Genomic DNA, 20,997 nt, shown 5'->3' on the forward strand with positions numbered 1-20,997 from the left:
CGATTCACGAATCATGAGAACAGAAATTGTCCACAAAACAAATATGCAGAAGCATAAAACAATTTAATTTGGAAGAAAAAATTTCCATTATTGTTTCAATCACAGACATGGCACCTACATCTTAGCAACACCTTCAAAAAAACTAGCAAAAGAAAAATAACGGGACATCAAAACCTTGTAAGAAGGCAAGAGCAAAAGAAAAAAAAAGAGTGTGACAAACCAGGCACAGGGCAGAAAGAACCAGGAATAATCTACCTGAATACATGCACCATAAGGAACACCACATATGCTACATAATAGCTTCCACCGGCCCTTCACAATTAAGAAAGTAAAAATGTAAAAATATTCAGTATTATAATTTTCAGTAAAACTAAACTGAACATTAAGAACACTGCCTAGCATTTTGAAGCTTTTTTTCAGGAGTAAATCAGCAGAGTTTGTAAAAAACGACCTGGGGCACTTCAAAAGTAGTTAATCAGGATAAGATTTAAAGAGGAAGTCAGAACTTAACACAAGGGATACTAGAATGAGAGAAGATACCTTGTGAATTCTGTGAATCCCATCGATGGGCTCCATTTTCTTAATATCAGATAAACAAGTTTCTGGTTATAACAAATTAATTGATTAACTTCAATATTTTTATGCACGATGGAAAAAATTCTGAACACGACAGAAACCTGGTATCCATATAGCACAAGCAAGATGAGCCCACTGCCCATCTGTGGTCGGCTTCATGGCACCCCCTAAATCATGACATAATCACATACTTTACTATTACAAAAAGCCAATGCCCCAAATAGATATGCAGACAAAATTGAGGAAGGAAAATTAAAACAGATGAATTTTTAAATACCTAGAATAGGACACAAACAGCAGGGAGGAGGAAGTTCAGGAGCTCCAGGACGACACAAGTTGCACAACCAAAGAGCGCCACCAGTAGGCTCAAGTTCACCATAGCATCTAGCATGCACCTGGATGAATATTTACTGGACGTTACAGGTAATAGAGATCAAGCAAATAAAATAATTTCATTTTAAGAAAACAAAAGATAACCAAAAAAATTGCTAGTGAGACTGATGGAAGGAGAGGAAAATTTTAAGGTCGCGTTGCTGATGAAAAGATGGCAGTTTGAAGAGCTTCAAAGATTGCAGAAGTCAATGTCAATTCAATTTAAGGGGCCTTCGAATGTGCTAGAAAATCAGCCAATAAGCTCATGCTATAAGACGGCAATGAGTAGGTAAATTATTTTGCTTTCAGCTACAGAGAGTTTGTTGCTGGATACAGATCATATTATCATCAAGCAGCTTTATTCTGGATATTTAAAAAGAAAAGAGATAAACATCACCGATAAACTGCACCATGATACTGCAAAAACTTTTAGCACGAACATATAAGATAAGAAATTTAAATGATAGTAGTACGGTCGTATAATGGCATTCTACAAAATATACAACCAAGATGAAATCAAACAAGTGAAGACAGCCAAGATGAATCAAACAAGTATTTCCAAACATAGTCATGACAACTCCCCCACAAGAAGCAACCACTCACTCGCTCGCTCACTCGACAAATATAAAGCCAATAGACATGGGATGCTGGATGCAACTATAACTTTAGGCCATAATGGTTCACAAGAATTGGATAAGATACGAATGAGAAGTCTTGGAATGGAACAGGGATAGAAAATGAATGTCATTTATATACCATTTCTAAGATTGGTATCATTAAAAGTTGAAAAAGGAATGGAATAACGAATCACAATTTGATTTCAATCTTTTGATTGGTTGGTGAAATAAATGGTACAATAGATTGGCTATTCCCATAGGAAATGGAACGGATGACTATTCCCAGATTCTATTCCCATGAATCTGGGAATAGACATTCCTAATACCGATCATGTGTTTTGGAATAGCTTTGGGAATCCTCATTCCATTCTTATGTACCAAGCATGAACAAGAAAACAACCAAAACAGGAAGCTACAGTAGAAGATGCATACATAGAAGAAAGCAGAAGATTTCAATTTAAAAACAAAGACAAAAAAAGGTAAAACATAGACATACCATCATTCGGCATTTGTCACATTGAAGGAATAAATTACTCTCGTACTCCTGAAATAAAAAATGTGCATCAGCGGATAAAGTGAAAACTTTGTAGAATTGATACATCAAGAGGCTGATTGAGAGGTTAAGAGACAATACCGTAATGTGATTATTGAAAAGTAATAGAGCCTAAACCAACTGTCTGGTAAGATTATATTTGAATACAATTATACCCTCCTTTTTACATTTTCAAAAACAATGTTTGTTTTCATTCATTCTTATAATTTCAGTACAGCAAGCATCATATTTCACTGAAAAGTCCAAGCATATATTCAAGGGTGCTCTTCTACTGCCAAACCACTTCCAACCACTCTTTTCCTCAGTTACCAGCACCATCCCCACCCTTCAGTCCCTGCCTCCCTCCAAAAATTAAGTTCCATTTTACTTTCAACATCAACACAGCTCCACACCATGGCAGAGCTCACAACTTCTTCCGCCACCATTTCTAGACAACCCAAGCACCATCATGACCACCACAGAGCCAGTTGCCACTTTTTCCTCTTTCCAACCCTTCCCATTGCGTCCCCTCGTTCTTTTCTCATTTCTCCACTGGCACCCACCATATATAGTTTTTGCTTTGTTATTGAAATATTGAATGCTGTTTTATTTTTCATTCATTAGGTTTTGGAGGAGATTACGTTGCAGCAGCTGCTGATGAATTGGGAAAGGAATTTTGAAATGTTAACGAGAATGAGATTGAAATAACTCAAGGAATTAATGCTCAATAATATTGCTCTCTTGATAAAACATCGCATCAATTACGGTGTGATGGTTCATCAATCTAAAATCCAACCTATTACCAACCACATGATTTAATGAAGTTTGAGAAAATATAAATCAAATGAGGGAGCGTCATTTATCAGTCATCCACCTTAAATAGTAATGAAAACATCTGCAAGCAAAAATGATATAAAGAGTGAACAAATATCAAATATCTTTTGAGTTATTTTCAAAGAAAAATGAGAGCAAAACGCTCTGAAGAAATTCTTGCTCCAGAAGTAAAAGAGGCAAACTCAAGTCCGAATTTAATTAATACAGCTGACCCATAACTAGAAAATAATATTTACCTCATCCATATGGCAAACATTGCACTTATCAAGGTCCCTCCATTCAACGTGAACAGATCTGTAACCTTCTCTACCCTTGGTTCTTTTAGATGCAGATTGAGAGGCTTTTGATTTCAGCCTGTAATTTGACATTTCCTGCAAATATTAGGAAGAAAATTTACAATCCATGATAGGCATCAGAAAAATGGGTTCAAACAATTTTTCACTGCAATAAGAAATCGCTAAATTACCAACGAGGGTTTACGGCAAAAGCAAACAAACTGTAGCCCTCATGTAACAGTAAATATAGAACAAATTCGCACATGCATATATGTGTCCTCCCCAGTATTTATGACACGTGTCATTGATTTTAAAGGTAAATGCCGATTACAAAAATACAGAAGTCCAGATATGATACAACAAAAGGACAAATTTACATGGAAGTGTGACTGTTATGTTTAGGAACAGTTAACATAAGTAGCAAGATATTTTCCTAATATTCTAGTCATAACTTTTGGGGGGAAAGAATATGCTCTCCCAGGTAAACTCTTGAGGGCAAATGCAGAAGGTCCAAGCAAACTGTCAAAAGAAAAATTTATGTCATGAAATGTTGAATTGGGATCACCGGATCAGGCTTTTATTTTGATTCAGTTTCTAGATGGTATAATTTGTCATGCTAAAAGGGAAAATTGAAATTGTTTAAGGCTACACAGGATATTAAATTCTAAAATGTTATATAATCAAACTGACTCAAAAAAGTATTGAATTGTCATTTTACATGCATTGTCCGATTGAAAAATTACTGATTTTGCCTACATACGTGGACAACATAAAGCAAGCTCAATGAATTACAGATTCCTAGGGGTAAAACTAGTGCGCAAATCAATTTAACTTGGTAAATGCTTAGGAGAGAAGACTAACTTCTTCGAGTAATAGATAGTACGATTGCACATCCTACCTTGATGAGTTTTGAAACTTTTGGGTGGGAAAAACCAAACATAAATGACCCGGATTTAAAGCTCTGTTCAGTTTTAACAGCAGCTTTGTGATCAGAAAGGCCTGTTCGCACCTTCCTAACTCTTTCATATATTTTATTCCAACAAGCAGATGGAGTTGATCCATTAAACTGCAAGGAAAAATAATTCAACAAAAGGGATGAATCTGTAACTAATGGTGTATATAACAAGGTAAAACAAGTTCAAACAAAATTTACATTGAATCAATTGAAAACAAAAACACATCAAACAGTAGGTAAGGGAACCCCATAATAAAAGGTAAAAAGCAACAAGAAAATAAAGTAACACGAAAAGAATTGATATGCATAATTTAAATTCATTTCATTTCACACAAGTCTCTACGATGCCTCAATGCCATAATTCACATACTCTAAGAAATTTACACTCACGAGGACGCATACTCAGCATAAATTTGACGCAATCGATTTAGGTTCACATCCAAAAAGCACAAGAGCTGAAGTTAAACATCAGGAATGGCAACTCTTGAGAACAAGTGAACAACATAGTACAGTACAGATGAAATAGCATCAGAAAATAAAAAATAAAGGGAAAAGGACATGAAAATAGCAGTGAACATGAAAAGTAAAATAATGCAGAGAAAGACAATGAACAAAACGAAAATGCACGAGAATGGAACAAGGAGAAACTGATAATCTTGTAAATAATATCGCTGCCTGATACCTCTTCTCCATCATCTGTTGTAACTCTAAATAGAGGTCTGGTCCTGGAGTCGACATCTCTTAGTACTTGCATCTTATATAAAACGCACACACTTGGATCTGAAGCCGGATTAAAACCAAATATGGAAAAAGGATGATGCCAATAATAATATAGGATACCACGAAAATAAATAATTAAGCTACAGCCCAAAGAGACACCAAGAGCAGTAAATCACCCGCTATTGAAGAAAACTTCCTCATAGCAGTATACCCCTCAGGCCATATAAATCTCTCACTTTGGAAATTATTAGAGTCTTTGAAAAGCTTTCCTGCATGTCCAATCACTCGTAATGAGCTTGAGAATTGTTTCATAAATTATATGGGTAAAGATCTACTCCCTTCACAAGTAAAAATGAAGAATCATTTCGCCATAGATGCTATCATAAGTATGCAAAATAGATAGAATAATTAGTGTTAAAGGTCCATAGGCTTTGGGCCCGCCTTTTCAAAATCGAGCCCCATCGTATTGCAGTCTCTCATATATTTTCAATATCAGGCGGTGGCAATATGGAACACTCAAAATAGGAGAAGCAAGACTACTTAATAGAAACAGCAAGTCCTATAACATTTAGAGAGAATCATTTCACCAATATAATGTACAGAGATGTTAGCTTATCAAGACCTACCAAGGCTAATCACTTGCAACTCTCCAGATTCAAGTTTGCAGCTCTTGAGGTCTTCAAGTTTCCTTGATATATCTCCATGGCTTAGGCCCTCTTCATCACATGAATCAGCTCCATATTCTTGCTCCCCACTTCCACTATCATTATTATCAGCCTCACCACTATCTTGCAGCTGTAGCATTATTTTCGGGAGCTTCTGTTCACTAAGATACCTAATCAAATTCATCCAATATTAACAATCGATTAAGTTTTAGCAATCATAAAAGATGCAACATTTTGTTCGACTTTTTTTCTCCACAAAATTTTAACGCAAAAATATCTTTAAAATAATCTATTCTTAACATATGATTCATACTCATGAAAATGACACAATACAAGCGAATATTTAATATGCAACTCATTAACTGTCATTAAATTTTAATGCATGAAAATCATGGTTTCAGTCTGCAATTCATCCAAAATCCATACAATAAGGCAATGAGGCATTATCTCCCCATTCAGAGATGAGAGAATCCTGAGGATATCAAAAACAATTGCCAAGATACTTTTTTCTAGTCTGATTAGAGAAACCGTCATTCTACAACAAAAATGTTGAAAACAAACCTTTCAAACCATGCAAAGTCAACATCTATAAACATGGGTTCGACCATCAACACGTTACATAAAGTACTTTGGTCATTTAAATCAACAACTCGAGTCATTTCTGGACAGCTAGCCATGGTTTAGTTTGGTATAATCAGGTTCTAGAAGGTTCTCATTGCATTTGTACAGTCGACTACGGATACTCAAGTGAATCAAACTACTCATGAGTAACTCGTGAGTGGCTCGTCAAAACTTGACTCGAGCTTGATTTGACCGATCTCAAGTCAAGTTTGAGCAACTCATGAGTAACTCGTGGGGATTTTAGAAGGGAAGTAGCCGATCACCACAATGTCCAAAATGGGTAAAACAAAGCTAGCAAAAAAGATAAATATGGTACAAAGTTCATCAAAAACTATGGAGAATTGGAACGAATTTTAATGCACTCTAGGGAAACGTATCAACCAAACAGTAACTCAAGACTTGCCACAATTAAAATTATTTCATCAACCCCACTCAGTTTTTAACTTGACTGACCGGGTATGCCCGGTGACCTATGCATCGCTTGTGTTACTTTGCTACTTGTATTTGTTGACTCGCCCATATATGGGGGGGCTCAGGAGTATGATGTAACCTAACTCTTTTGGTCAATAAATTCACATTGAATGATTAAAAACAGAAAGCGGAAAAAGAAAAGCATCTGGGCTCTCACGATAGAGAACGTAATACATGTTAATGATACAAAGAGCTGAAGAAAGTATAGATTATAGGTGAAGCATTGTCTCATATACCGTTTTAACCATTTCTGCATATGAAAATTTCTGGACAAAGACACCACACTAGGGAAACATGACGGGGTTCTACATTCTCACTCTTTTCTCATCTACAGAATGCTGTTTTGCAAATGCACAGGTTCATTTAGAATTCTAAAGGTCTGAGCTTTGAGGACTTAAAATCTCACATTTTGCCCTCCTCCAATGCTCGAGCAAAAGCTGGTTTCTTGCACTTCAAATGGCAGGAAGAAAGAAGGCCCTTGAGAAAAGAGAAAACCTGTTTTTTCGTTACCCTGAATGTTATAAGAAGCAATCAAAAATCCATTAGACTACCCAAAAATTACTCATGATGTCCAGCAGCATAATCACTGCAACAAAACTGCCTCATAATCTTGGCTAAGTAAATTTCTTCAAAACATTAAAAGAAAAGGTACCTAGCAAAATCATAGGTGCCAAAGAACTGCACTAGGACTGATTTTTCCCCAGATGTTTTGTTTAAACCTTTGCGTGCACCCACTTGAGATTCATCTAGAACAATAGCTGGCCAAACAGCATGTCCTACATAAACAATTTGATAATTAACTGAATAGGGGATTTAGCTCTCACTGTTTGATAAAAAGTCATATACTGTGCACCAAAATACAAATGGATTTTTTCGGTAAAGGCACAGCATTTATGAATTTTTTTATTTTTTTGGGGGGAGCAGGGGATGGTATGAAGCCCTACCAGCTCGAAAGAATTTAGTACATAAGAGGTAACGAACAAGCTAACCTCTAAAATTACAAGAAAGCAAATACCATGTAAACCTAAATGGCAGCCAGTTATTTCCAAAATAACAAAATTTTCTGCGACGATTAGCGCTTTACAAGTAAATGTTACTTTAATAAGTGATCGCTAAATTTTGAAAAATGGTAATGAAACTTTCTCGAGAGCAATTAAACGAGAGAAAGAAAAGCAAGAATCAGACAAATGGCATCAGATATAAATGAAAGAAAATAAAAAGGAAAGTTAATGAGTGTTTAATGTTAATTTTAGGCATCCATTGAACAAATTTGGAGACCGAATTATTATGATCGAACCACCGCAATCGAGTGTTAAATGAAAACTGCAATTCCAACTAATCTTTGTTACGTATTTAAAATCCAAATGTTTAGACAAGTCTCCGAAGCTTATGGGAGGAGGGTCGTGGACACTCTTTCCTTTAAAATAAATTTCCTAGTTCTTCGTCAAATATGCAATTGTTTATTTTCAACGGGTAGGGACTGGGGGTTTGTCTTTTTTTTAACAAGTAGTTATTGCGACAATATATTGTTTTAAATTTAATCGTGACACTATTTTACAACTATTGCCCAGTATGTCAGTTCACTATCTGCATTCCAGGTAAGAAACAGGGAAAATGAAATCCAGCCAACTTAAATTGTTTATTCTCTTTTCCGTAACTTGAGAATTTTATTTATGCTAATCACTACAAGGATCAGTAATAACCAAATAATCAAAACATTTAAGTGTTCTACAATTATGTTTGTCAGGAAAGAGTTGTACAAATTCTCGTCGTCGAAGGTACATTAACTCATCATTATTACAATAGCTTAACAAAACCAGCCAATTAAAATATTATGATAATAGACACTGAGGTTCCATCTGCAGCATAAATATATGAAGCAAGGCCAATGGAGTTCGCATGGACTTTCACGAGCTTGTAACTTGTGGACTATGTAGTGCACAAGAACCTTGAAATTCCTTAATCATATACACAAAAAGAGGGCAATACAACTTTGAAGAAATAATTTAATACAATGAATTGAACTCCAAACTCATTATATTATATTCTCTCTGTGTCATATCGAACTGCAATTTCTAATTGTCAGATCAGACATTGAGAAATGAAGGGGTAGAAATAGATGCTTGTCTGACAAGTGAAGCGAAAGAAATTAAAGTTATTATGCACTCCATGGCATGAATTAAAGGGATTAATTGCAATTTTGCAACAAACTCGTGATTGCTTTTATTTCACTACGCAAATATTGATAGCATCAAATATTGTGTAAAATCATATTTTAGTCCCTCAACGAACCTTAGAAATGGGAAAGACTTTGTTTGATCTGATTCAAAGTAATACAACAATTAAATTTAAAATTCATTCATGTTGGCTTGCTTCTAGCAACAATGCTCCAAGTTGGCTATTTATTTCATCATATAATTTTACAAAACATTTAAGCACATCAAATTTTTCTTACATAGACTAAATTCACTCCCAAGTACAGCCATGAAAAAATTTGTGGAAATGTTTTAGGCTCTACCATCAATGCTTAGGTTCATTGAACCCAAATTAAATTTTGTTGAACACTTTCTTAGTACCTCATCAAAAAGAATAAGCAAAAATATCTTCTATATCAGTTATTTCACAATTTAAGTTATTAATTTAAACAATGTGCACAAAATGATTTCCCTTCTGCAAACCCTTTATTTCACTGGCATTGCTAGATTATAAGAAATGACTAATTTGAAGCCTCCAATATGAACTTAACGTACGAAAGAACTTGCTTTAACATGGATAATAATTTTCCATGATCAAATGATTGGCTGTGAACAAGACAACATCTTCTTGCTTTCCACTGCAGTAATCGTGGTGGGTTGATATCATTAATTTAACAGCAACAATTATATACATCTTGTTGTGGCACCATGTGCATATTGTTTGAAATGATTCTTCCCTTTATGAACACTGACTTGCCCAAATTTACTATATCATTCCCAAATGTTCAAAAATCTGTATACTCAGCCGCTAAAACAAAATCGGTATCACTCAACTTAATTGCCAGTACCCAGTTATTTAGCAAAAAGTTTTCTTTCCACTTAAAAATGAAGAATCTCTTCAACAATCATCAGAGATGCAATAAATGCATTTTAATCCTACTAGCCAAAGGGAAATCATGAACAATCCTAATGGCACATAGCAGCTCTTTTCGGAAGGATGAGGAATGGGCAATGAAGAAGCAACTTCCTATAACAAATGATTTCAAAAATATAAACATCGCAAAGTAACATGAAATCCATTACATTATGAAGGGTAATTCAACAGAAACATGTACTATAGATGATATGCAATGTTTAAAAAAAATCAAAGGGCCGCCGCGCACCGGTAAGTTTAGCCCAAATTATATCCCCACATGCAACCTCCTGGCAATCATCCAAACTTGCAGCCAACACCATCATCTCATTCACATCAATAGCATCAGTTTCTGAACTATTCTCGAGGCAACTCAATTTTAAACTCTGCATTTCCTCATGGGAGACATAGAACTTGACCCGTTCATTAGCCAAAATTAAACTCTCCTCGTCGTCGTCCTCATATTTCACCTACGTTACACACAAAAATTACCAAAATTTCAATGATTCGTGACTTCGCGTCATAGAATGAAAATGCACAGAATTATTTATCTCAATTAATAGAAAGTGTAAAAACAATACATGATGTCGCCTAGCCTCCAAATCATAACCAAGCACACTGCCAGGATACCATCGTGCATCAAGTGGCCAGTACACCTGTTCCATATAAATTCATGCAGGTACAAGTGCATGTAAAATTAACAAAAACTGTCAAATTTTCCACTGTCGATATGAGTAGCCCATTACCACCAATAACATTAAGAAATTGGATAGAAGTCACGATGGATATATTTATTAACGCAGCAACATCAAATATGCACAAAAAATATCATGCCCACTTTCAATTCAATTAAAGTTCATACCTTGCATTGTAACCCAATAAATTTCTTAGGATCAATGCCCTCAAACCGGAGCCTGCATACAACACGAAACACCCAATTTAGATGCCAATCCCAAAAGAATGTTCTCAGTAAGTAAACCTGAGAATGATAAAGAAAAGTAATTGACAATACCAAACCCATTTTTTTGTCCTAACACCTCCGGATTTCTTCAAAACACTTTTGGAAAAAACATCTGGATCATTTTTCCGCTTTTTACTCTTACAATCAACAACACTGGTATCAGGATTAGTATATTTCTCAACACTTCGACATTTAATTTTATCAACATTATGGCAAACGTCTAATTTACTGAACTCCTCGCAATCAACCCCCAATTTCATCAGTTCCGTGCTGCTCCCAACTTTCCTCCGCTTTACAACACTCTTCCCACATCCCTCTTCTACCTTCGGTGTCCCACTAAAACCGTCCTCACTCAATTCCGTTTCTAAAAACGATCCCTCCTTCCTTTTCTTCTGTCGTGAATAAACCCGAGTTACAGACGGCTTAATCACCACCACACGCAATTGATCACCATCTTCCATTTCCTGATGTGATGACTTAAGGGCGGGGGTCTTAACTTTTTTTAATCCAGAAGCGGTGACGCAAGGCGAAGTCGCGGAGTACACCTCGCAAAGGGTCATGTACTTCAGAGAAGTGTTACCCCTCTGGAACTCATCCTCACCATGCTCTTCCAACGGCGGAGTTTTCAATTTCACGCCGTGCTTTTCCTCCGCTGCGGCGGGGGATAGATTTGATGTAGGAAATGCAGCAACCATGGGGAGATTGGGATGTTTTAGACTGAAATAATTCAATTTTCTCCTCTAATTTCAAATCTTCCTCTTGATTCCTGTAATGAAGATTGAAAGGGAATTTTTTATTAGGGTTTTTGAGAGGGCGAAATAATCAGATTTCCCTCCGTTTGGCACCACCGGTCGATGGGGAATATATATAGTACATGTGTGTGTGTGAGTGTGTCCTCTCTGTCAGTGTCTCCACGTAGTAACCTGCGGCAGGAGTTGGATATGCCGTACATATACAAATACACATGTAGAAATAATTTTTTAGGGATATAAATTATGAATTTTGATGTTCTATATTATCTTTAAAAAAAAAGTTTGTGATATTTTTAAGGATTACTCTCAAAACCATTTGACCAGTCAAGAATATGTCGAATAGGTATTGAAATGGTGAACTGGTTAAAAATTGATTGGATCTCACATTTCAAAAAAAAAATTATTTTTAGTTATATAGATGATTATTTGAATTTTGAACTTTGTTAAAATATTATTTTAAACACAAAGACATTGTGCATGCTTCCCTTCAATCAAACCCTTCTTATATCTGGCGATCGCTTTTATGGAGTAGGCATCTATTAAAGGAGGGGCTCCGCTGGCGGGTTTGTACTGGTGAAAAAATCTCAACATTCAATGATCCCTGGTATCTAGTCCCTGAGTCGGCCTCCGGGATACCAATTTGACCTTGAAACTGTTAACACTCTGATATTGAATGGATCTTGGAATGAGACCCTGTTGCATAAGGTTCTTCCTTCCTATATCGTCCAGGATGTTATGGCGTTTCCGATAGCTACAGGGGCGTCTGAGGACTCTAGATACTGGTTTCACGACGTAAAAGGGAAGTATTCGGTGAAAGATGGGTATAAACTCGACATTGGATTCTATAAACCTCCCACTCATAGCTCGGTTGTTCAATCTAAAAAGTGGTGGAAATTTCTTTGGTCAATGTCTGTGCCGTCTAAAGTCCGTATTTTTTGGTGGCGAGCTCTCTCAAATATAATTCCGACACAAGCTAATCTGATGGCGCATCATGTTCCTGTCTCGGTTTCCTGTCAATTTTGCCACCATCATATGGACTCAACTTGTCATGCTCTTTTTTGGTGTCCGGTGTCAAAACGAAGTTGGAAGGATTCGGTGTTCATGACGACTCTGAAGTTACTTCATTATTCTGACCTTATCGAAATATTCTTGCGGATGAAGGACGTGCTTCTTAAAATTGATTTCGAGACCTTTGTGATGAGGACATGGGCTGTCTGGCATGCCAGAACTCGTCTTCTTCATGACAGGAGCCTCAAGTCTGATCGGTTGGATGTTGATGGAGTGAATCCTTGCTTCGAGATTACCAATCGGCTCAAGAATCCCTGAACCCTGGCCATAAGCGAAGTCTGGCAACTCCTTTGGTACGTTGGACGAGACCACAGGTAGACCAAAGGCGATTGGAAGTGGGTGCAGCGGTTAATGAGGCTACTGATAATTACTCAATCGGTGGGACAGTGCGAGACCATGAGGGACACATCCTGATAGCCTTTGGGAGGAAAATTTCTAAGCCATTATCGGTGGTCCATGGAGAATTGGTGGCCATTCGAGAAGGATTACGGGTGATCCAAGAACAAGATTTTAATATTCATGAGATCACAACTGATTCTCTTCTGGCGGTGCAAGCAGTCACCAACCCAGCTGAGGATTTCAGTTACATAGGTGCAATTGCTTTGGACATTAATAGATTATTGCTCGGACAACATAAAATCACTCTGCGTCATATTCGTCGTTCGGAGAATGTTGTTGCACATAAACTTGCTTCGTTTGCTCTTTCTTCTCAATCCCCTTTTGTTTGGGGCCATGAGAATTTTCCTTTTTGGTTAGTTGATCTTGTAATGAACGATCTTACTATCTCGTAATAAAGTTACAAGCTTTACCGTCAAAAAATATTATTGTAGTAATATTAGAGATTATTTTTAAAGAAATTCTTGATGAATATATATTTTATTGTTTACATACACATTTAATATCTTTATGATTATAATTTAAATATACTATATTATTATTTTATACAATATAACACTGTTCTAATCCGACCGTCCGGTTGAATCACTGTTGCGAGGTAGATTGGTTCAATCATCGATCCAGTTATGAAAACATTGGTTTATTGATCAATTTTAGTTTTTTCTCAAAATTATATAATTAAATTGTTAATTTTTTATATTTATGTGGTATAAAAAAAATTGTGACATTCATGTATGTTTAACAATATAATTATAGTTATAAGAAAAAAGTATTTACGAAAATTTAACAATGATATTTGCAATTTAATTATATTATTTTGAAGAAATTGTCTAAAATTGATAAATAAAAAATAACTAAATAATTATCATTAATTAAATAAAAGATACTAAAAATGTCTTACATCAATATATATGTGACTAAAATTAGCATTGCCTCGTGAAACTCGATTTCATCGGTAATATTTTTTTCCATTTTTAGTTTTTTTGGATTGTAACACTAATATATAACATCGATATCTTGTCAATGTTAGTTTCTGTTGTGAGGCCCAATAAGTATAGGCTCAGCCTATTTCCATTTAATTAAAACCCAATCCATTTGATAGAAGAAGCAACAGATCGCTCAAATCCAGAAAGAAAAGCTTATTCACCCCTGCAACCCGACGTTTTTTCTCATCTTTCTGCAGCCCTCGTGTAGCGTCGCCAGCGGTCGGAGAAGTAGCGCAGCAGCTAGCAATCTTCTTCCTCCAGTTTATCAGACTTTTTCCTGCCTTGAATATTTATTCTGATGCATTCATGCATAAATTGTATTAGCGTAACATATTGAGCCTTGACTCCTTTGACGGCGATTTATGTTGATTCTGTTGAGATATATTGAGTCATCAGATGGACGAGTGGGTTAGGATTAGCCACATTCCCAGATGACAGCTAGGGACGAGCAACTTAGCTACTCGCATTCCCGATGCTACGTTCATGGACGAGCAGCGATTTGATGTTGCATTCCTGGCACGGGTGGCTACTGTTACTGTTGATGATGCAATTCGTTTGGACTCCATTTGGTATCCGTTGTTCCATTGTTAACATTCATGCATCTCATATCATTGCATTTACTTGATATTATTACATGTCTTTTATATACGTCGTAATTTTACTGGTTTGTCGTACTGGGGTCCGACCCTTGTTTTCTTTTTATGTTGTGGTTGTTTTTGATGTCATAACAGGTCATGTCAGGGGATTTGACGCGTCTGGTGGAGCGTCAGCAAGTGGTACCCAGTAGTCAGTTGGTTTGTGTCAGAGTTCCCAGATATCTATATGTTATAGTGGTTTGATATATTTGTCAGGGAGATGCTCTGTGTAGCTGTATGGTGATTTTTTTATGTTGTTTTGTATTTTATTTGTGGTATGTCGTGTCTAGTCCTGGTCAGTGCGGCTGTAGGATATTTGTTTGGTTGATTGTGAACTTGATGTTATTTTCGAGCGTATATTGATGTTGTGTTTTAAAATTTTTGGGATGTCCTACTTACGGAGAGGTCATGCCGAAATTTCTGTAGGCCCAAATGAACATTTTAAACTCGTTTTCGCTGTTACACCAATTAATCTTTATTGTTTGGTAATTAAATATTAATTAAGAGCACGGGCCCTCACAGTTGTGTCAACAAAATTCGATGTTTTGTCAATCTGCATTAAAAAAAGAACTAGAAGTAAAAAAAAATTGTTTATTATTTTAATATCAAATTTTGATGTCTTATAGGTGTTAGAGTAGGTGTCTAGTGAGCCAACTTGTAGTTGAGACTTTATTAACTATAACGTAAAAACATTCTCTATTTTAATAATATTTTATTAATAATTACATTTAAATTATATGTATACTCAAACAAATTGCATAGATAAAGTCTTTGAATATGCAAATGACACCATTAAATATGCCTCTCAACTTAATACCATGAAACTCATTTAGAAGTGTACTGTATATTCTAAACATGTTCTTAGTCGAATCAGCAGCCTAAAATAAGGATAAAGACCGCTTGATCTTGAGACTAACATCTGTGATGTTAACGTCATGTTTCAATGGTAAGGGCATTGAGATATCCATTCATGCAGATGTGTGATCATTTGATAATGCACTGAATAAACCCCCCCTCCCCAAACTGTCTAAATGGTTATTACTTATCGAGTTGAATAGCATGTGGTTATAGTTGTACATCATTAGTCCTTTGACCTAAGACAACGTTGCGTACTAGCGCTACACTTTGACTCGTTTACCGACTTCATTGAGGGTCATCAAGTGACGAAGTTGGGTGCAATTTCAAAATACGTATGAGCCAATATATTATATTCTGGGATTCACCATTCACCTACCAGTGAAGATATCATATGCGATCTGATGAGTTAATTATGCATGGAGTCTTTGGTTAGAGCAAGATATGTGCTTTAGGGAAATGTGTTTTCGTAGTGGCATATACAATGTCACTATTATTGCTCAAAGATATATCACATCTTTTCGAATTCATTTGCAACTCTCGATATACCAATGATTCCAGATTCGATCAAAATATATGAGTTGAAGGGACCGTACTGTACGTTAATAATAATGTAAGTTTCTTGCAGGCATTATCAGTTATACCTAGGGGATCATGGGACGATGCTACTAGATGTTCTTACCATGATTCAATGGATGCAATCATAATTTAGTTCTGACATTCTTGATCAAGGCGTTGATGACAAGAATGGAGCAAATTAGGGTAAGCCTGAATAATAATAAATGTTATCATGAATCACATGAAGTCATGAACTCACGACTAGCTGTATCCCTGAACCATTGAGTGTCACACAAGTATTAGATTTTGTGTTCCCGTTGAGACAATCAAGTTCAAGGAGTTGATAGTTTGATGAAGATCAAACAGAATGGTTATAAAAGAGTTTATAAATAATTCCATATGATTGAAGAAGTTGAAGTTAGTCTAACTACTAACTGAGTGAGGAGAATGAAACTACCTGTGTTGTTAATGAGTTCACAAAATTGAAAACTGTCAAATTGGATCAGTGTAAATTTCCAATTTTCACTATGAACAAAATTTATATCATTGATACATCAGGGATGTCTGATCGTCGATCGAGGTTATATTGAGTTCACAAATATTTATTTAGTAAATTTAGAATCTACTAATTAAATAATTGTTTTAGTAGTTGTGACTACTAATATGTACAAGATTCTCATGTAATATTCTAGAAATGTCTAGAATTTATTAAATGATAAGTTAACTAATAAATAAATAATAATTATTTAATTATATATATATATCTATACATGTACATATTTGTATATGTATATATAGACATATAGATATGAGAATATACATACATAAATACATACATACATACATATATATGCATGATATATATACAACATGATATTTTAATTAATTAATGAAAATAAGAATCCTAATGGAATTAAGATTATGAATATTAATAGAAGAAAGACTCATGATGTGATCACGAATCAAATTCTATAAATAATTCATTAAGTTTTATATATAAAAAAAAAACACAATTTGTAAACATAAATTTTAGTAGACAAATTTTGTCCACCAAAATTTTTATTCTCTCTCCTCCACATAGAAAATTCACCCATCTTGAATTTTCACAAGAAAAATTTCGCAGCTACTTCCACGGCCACATCGCCACAGGATCTCTGAAACTATAGCGATCCAGTCTCAATGCAAAATTGTTTAAGATATTTAGTACGATCTAAACAAGGAATCCAGTATTCGATCGTGCACTTGATTAGGTGATCAAAAAAAAAATAACCGTTTGTAGGAATTTACAAGAAAGACAAACTCCGCTAATCACAGACTGGTTTGGTGTCCAACGTTAAACACGCAAAGGTAAATAAACAGATCTAAACATTCTGTGAATATTTTAATTCATACGATGTCCATGGAAATTTTTATTTCAAAACAAAAAAGTTTTCCATTTTCGTTACTATTTGGATACGAGAAAACGATACTTCAACAATAAGATCTAAAAGTGGTTGTTGTTTATAAACATACATTAAATTAATATATTGTGTGTATCAGAATTTAGTGTTGTACTCTGATGTTGTCAACACGAGCACACAACATGCAGCGGAAATTGATTATTTAACATACACGTAAAACTTTTAATAAATAAACACCAAATTTAAATTATGCACAAGTACGAATACTTGTGCAATGCCTCATGACAAAATTTCACTAGAAAATTATGTAAATCGTTTACACAAAAAAAATACTAGTGAGTATAACAAAACTAAATTTCTTGACAGTCCAAAGAATTAAGATGCATAAAAAACCCAAAGTAAATACTAGACGCATAAATAATTGGTCATCCTTTGCAAGCTTCACGCTCTAATCTTTCCTCTACTTTGTTGTAAATTTTTTCGTTTAGATTTCAGTATTGTACACTTTTTCTATAGTGGTAATGACACCATGATTTTATTTTGGAGCTTATCATTTTATATAGTTATCCTTGCCTCTTTGTTGAAAGTATATATCTTCTCTATATGTACATATACATGTATATATATGCACACAGTGGCGGAGCCAGAATTTGAAATCTACCAGGGCTAATTTTTTATTTTTTAAAAAATAAACCATAACAATTAAAACCATAGTTATGATACATGGTAATTGTAGTCTAAAAAAATTTCTCATTAACAAGATCTTCAATATTTTCGTTATTAAACTCGTAAGATTCAGAAACCGACAAAACATTGACAATGTAATATTATATCTCCATCATCTTGCAAAAAAAATTAATGAAGATCAAATAAAATGAATATCTCTAAAACCATTCATTTAATGTTAGATGATTAAATTAAATATTTTAAATATACAAAGATAATGTGTATAGATATAATCTTACTATTGAAATGTGATATTATGTCTTGTTATTGAAGATGTGATATACGATTTTTTCGAAATATATTATTCATCAATTATAGAAGCCGAGTCTATATTTGAAGAAAATTCTCTATCAATATATATAATCATATAATCTGTCATAAAAAATTCTTCCATTTTATTACAAAAAAATGTTTTAACATGTTTCATAGCCGAAAATGCACGCTCTGTAGTTGCCGTGGAAACATGCAAAGTTAAAACTAGACGGATCAACATGTCAATCAAATTATAGTGTTGCAACCTTTTTGTTTCAAATAACCATCGGCACAATTCTGAGATAGTGGACATTTTCTGAAAATTTTCATGACGAACTACATCAAGTTCATAATGTTGTAGCTGACACCTCAAATGATGCATCTCATGTCTAGTGAAGTCCTCGGGATAATACTTCTCAGCGAAAGTACAAATCTTGTCAATATTGAACCATTCAAAATTATCTTTTGGATCCAAAGCAGAGCTAAGAATTCTACTGTCTCATCACCGAATCAGAGTTTAACTCTTCCAACTGAAAATCTATTGCAACATTAAATATATCATAATGAAAGTGATGTTCAACTGTGATGGTATCTTTTTTCCGGCATAAACAACTAGAATGCTTATAATGAAAACTCATCTCCGGTATATCGACATCCAATCTTGTGCAAAATGATTTCACACACGAAAGAAGAATATCAAAATCATCATTTCTCAATGTTAGGGAAAGTTCTTTAGTCATAGAGACCAAATCCATTGCACTTATTATATCAAAAGATTTTTCTTGCAAAGCATGGCAAAGCAAAGCAAATTTGTGATGCCCATAATTTTATGCATCAAATGCAAAATAAAAATGAAATCAAAAGATTTCATCACTATTAATGAACCACTAGCTTCCCCGCGCATTGAAGTAGAGGTGACATCAGTGATGATGTTTTTTAGCACATTAATAATTGCATCATACATATCTATCAAGCTGCAAATAAAATCAAAATGAAAGCTCCAATGAGTAGTATCTGCTCGATACAAAGTACCAATCTGATTAGCTCATCGCCCAATCTCGAGTTCATCGACAACAACAGAACATGCGAATTCATTAACTTGAGAAGATTGTAACTCGGTATTGCGCTTGGAAGAAGATGTAACAAGATTGACAATAGTCGTCATATTTGAAAAGAAAATCCATATAGAGATCTCTTTTTTAGCCATTGCAATTAATGCTAGCTGGAGTTGATGGGAAAACAATATACATAATATGCATATGAGCAATTTTTAAGAAATAAAGTTTGCAATCCATTAAAAGCACCACTCATGTTCCTAGTACCATCATACCCTTGACCTTGCATATTATGAATTTCTAGATTATATCTAGTAAGCACATCACATATTTCTTCTCAAGTGTTGCAGCTGTGGTGTGATGAACATGCACAATTTGGAAAAAAAACGCTCTCGCAAAAAACCATGGGCATAAAAACATCTCAAAATTGTAGTCATATGTTCTTTGTTAGATACATCTTTCGCTTCATCCACAAAAAAAACTTAAAATCTCCATTGTCATCACGAATTTTATTTCTGATTCTATTACCTATAATATGCACGATTTCTTTTTAAACTTCTGGTGATGTATATCTTGCATTTCCCAGAGCCTTGTTTAAGATAACATCACCAATACTAGCATTTTATTTCCCCAATAGTTTTAACATCTCAATGAAATTACCACGATTTTGGGAATATGAAGATTCATCATGACCTCTCAATCTACATGCTTGCAAACTAAGCCAATGAACGCTCTCAATTATTGCTGCAACCCTTAATCGATATTTTTGAATCTATTCAGAAGTTTCTCGATTGATAACTTTATTTATATGTCGAGTTACATTCATCAAATCAACAACATATTTGAAGATTTACTGTGTGTTGAGTTAGAATTTTCATGTGAGACAAAAAGACACACTTGGCTCCATCATTAACGTGTTTCCAACTTCTAAACCCTTCAATTGTAAAGGTAGATTGTTGTGCTTCACTTAATTCAAAAAGATAACATGAAAAGATAGCACGGAAAAAAAAATATTGTATCCTTAAAAGGAGAGCACTCTAACCATGGAAACTTTTTAAACCATGTGTAAGGAATTTTGTGTTGTTCGACAGATAATAAAATATCTCTAAACTAATCAGATCAGTATAAGGTGTAAAACAGAGGATTTGTGTTTTATCAGAATTAAATATTGTGCCAGATGTTCCAACATCTAAGACAACATGCAGCGGAAAATTAAAGTGTGTAACACAAATTCGCTTAAAATAAATAGATGGACGAGATTAAATTGCACAAGTATTTTATACTTGTGCGGTGCCTTATGGCAAAAATTAATCACTAGAAAACCAAATTGTTTACAAAAACCTATCACTAGTGATTAAGACTAAAATCAATTTCCTCAATGCTTTGAGAAAATAAAGCTTTCTAAAAACTACCAATAATATTAAAACGTAAATAAGAAAGCAAAAACTTGATCCTGGAAAGCACGATCAATTGGATGTAATCTTCAGTCAACATCGTTACGAATGTTGTCTGTAGATGTTGGCCACATTCAGAGCAACACGGTGATCACCACTATTCAAACAGCAACGGCTTCGAGAAATATTTTTTTCTATGAAAAAAATCTTCTC

At 34.7% G+C, this 20,997-nt stretch overlaps 2 protein-coding genes across 2 annotated transcripts in view; one reads left to right on the plus strand and one right to left on the minus strand.

Annotated features, from left to right (window-relative positions):
* The window catches only part of LOC142547564 (histone-lysine N-methyltransferase ATX2-like), a 29,413-nt gene extending 17,852 nt beyond the window's left edge, over nt 1-11,561 (minus strand). The window contains exons 1-16 of the mRNA XM_075655926.1: nt 10,759-11,561; nt 10,609-10,660; nt 10,328-10,402; nt 9,997-10,216; nt 7,291-7,414; nt 7,045-7,149; nt 5,508-5,716; nt 5,058-5,150; nt 4,844-4,941; nt 4,105-4,272; nt 3,168-3,302; nt 2,062-2,109; nt 854-971; nt 678-743; nt 541-602; nt 256-312 (exon numbers count right to left, since the gene is read on the minus strand). Of these exons, the coding sequence (XP_075512041.1) occupies nt 256-312; nt 541-602; nt 678-743; nt 854-971; nt 2,062-2,109; nt 3,168-3,302; nt 4,105-4,272; nt 4,844-4,941; nt 5,058-5,150; nt 5,508-5,716; nt 7,045-7,149; nt 7,291-7,414; nt 9,997-10,216; nt 10,328-10,402; nt 10,609-10,660; nt 10,759-11,402 (2,274 nt within the window). The 5' untranslated portion in view covers nt 11,403-11,561. The remainder of the gene's footprint in view (nt 1-255; nt 313-540; nt 603-677; nt 744-853; nt 972-2,061; nt 2,110-3,167; nt 3,303-4,104; nt 4,273-4,843; nt 4,942-5,057; nt 5,151-5,507; nt 5,717-7,044; nt 7,150-7,290; nt 7,415-9,996; nt 10,217-10,327; nt 10,403-10,608; nt 10,661-10,758) is intronic.
* Nucleotides 11,562-12,194: 633 nt separating this feature from the next.
* On the plus strand, nt 12,195-13,318 carry LOC142544412 (uncharacterized). Its single transcript, XM_075651462.1, has 2 exons — nt 12,195-12,740; nt 12,842-13,318. Exons 1-2 carry the CDS (start codon nt 12,195-12,197, stop codon nt 13,316-13,318), a joined length of 1,023 nt encoding a protein of 340 aa, XP_075507577.1.
* Nucleotides 13,319-20,997: the final 7,679 nt, after the last annotated feature.

This window comes from Primulina tabacum, chromosome 5 (assembly GCF_025594145.1).
Source record: "Primulina tabacum isolate GXHZ01 chromosome 5, ASM2559414v2, whole genome shotgun sequence".
Taxonomy (NCBI): domain Eukaryota; kingdom Viridiplantae; phylum Streptophyta; class Magnoliopsida; order Lamiales; family Gesneriaceae; genus Primulina; species Primulina tabacum.

What these genes read in the sequence shown, in the direction of transcription:
- LOC142544412 (XM_075651462.1), top strand. Translation starts at nt 12,195, where the DNA reads ATGGCGTTTCCGATAGCTACAGGGGCGTCTGAGGACTCTAGATACTGG. An exon ending in ATCGGTTGGATGTTGATGGA is followed by an intron (nt 12,741 to 12,841) that starts GTGAATCCTTGC and finishes ACGAGACCACAG; the next exon opens with GTAGACCAAAGGCGATTGGA.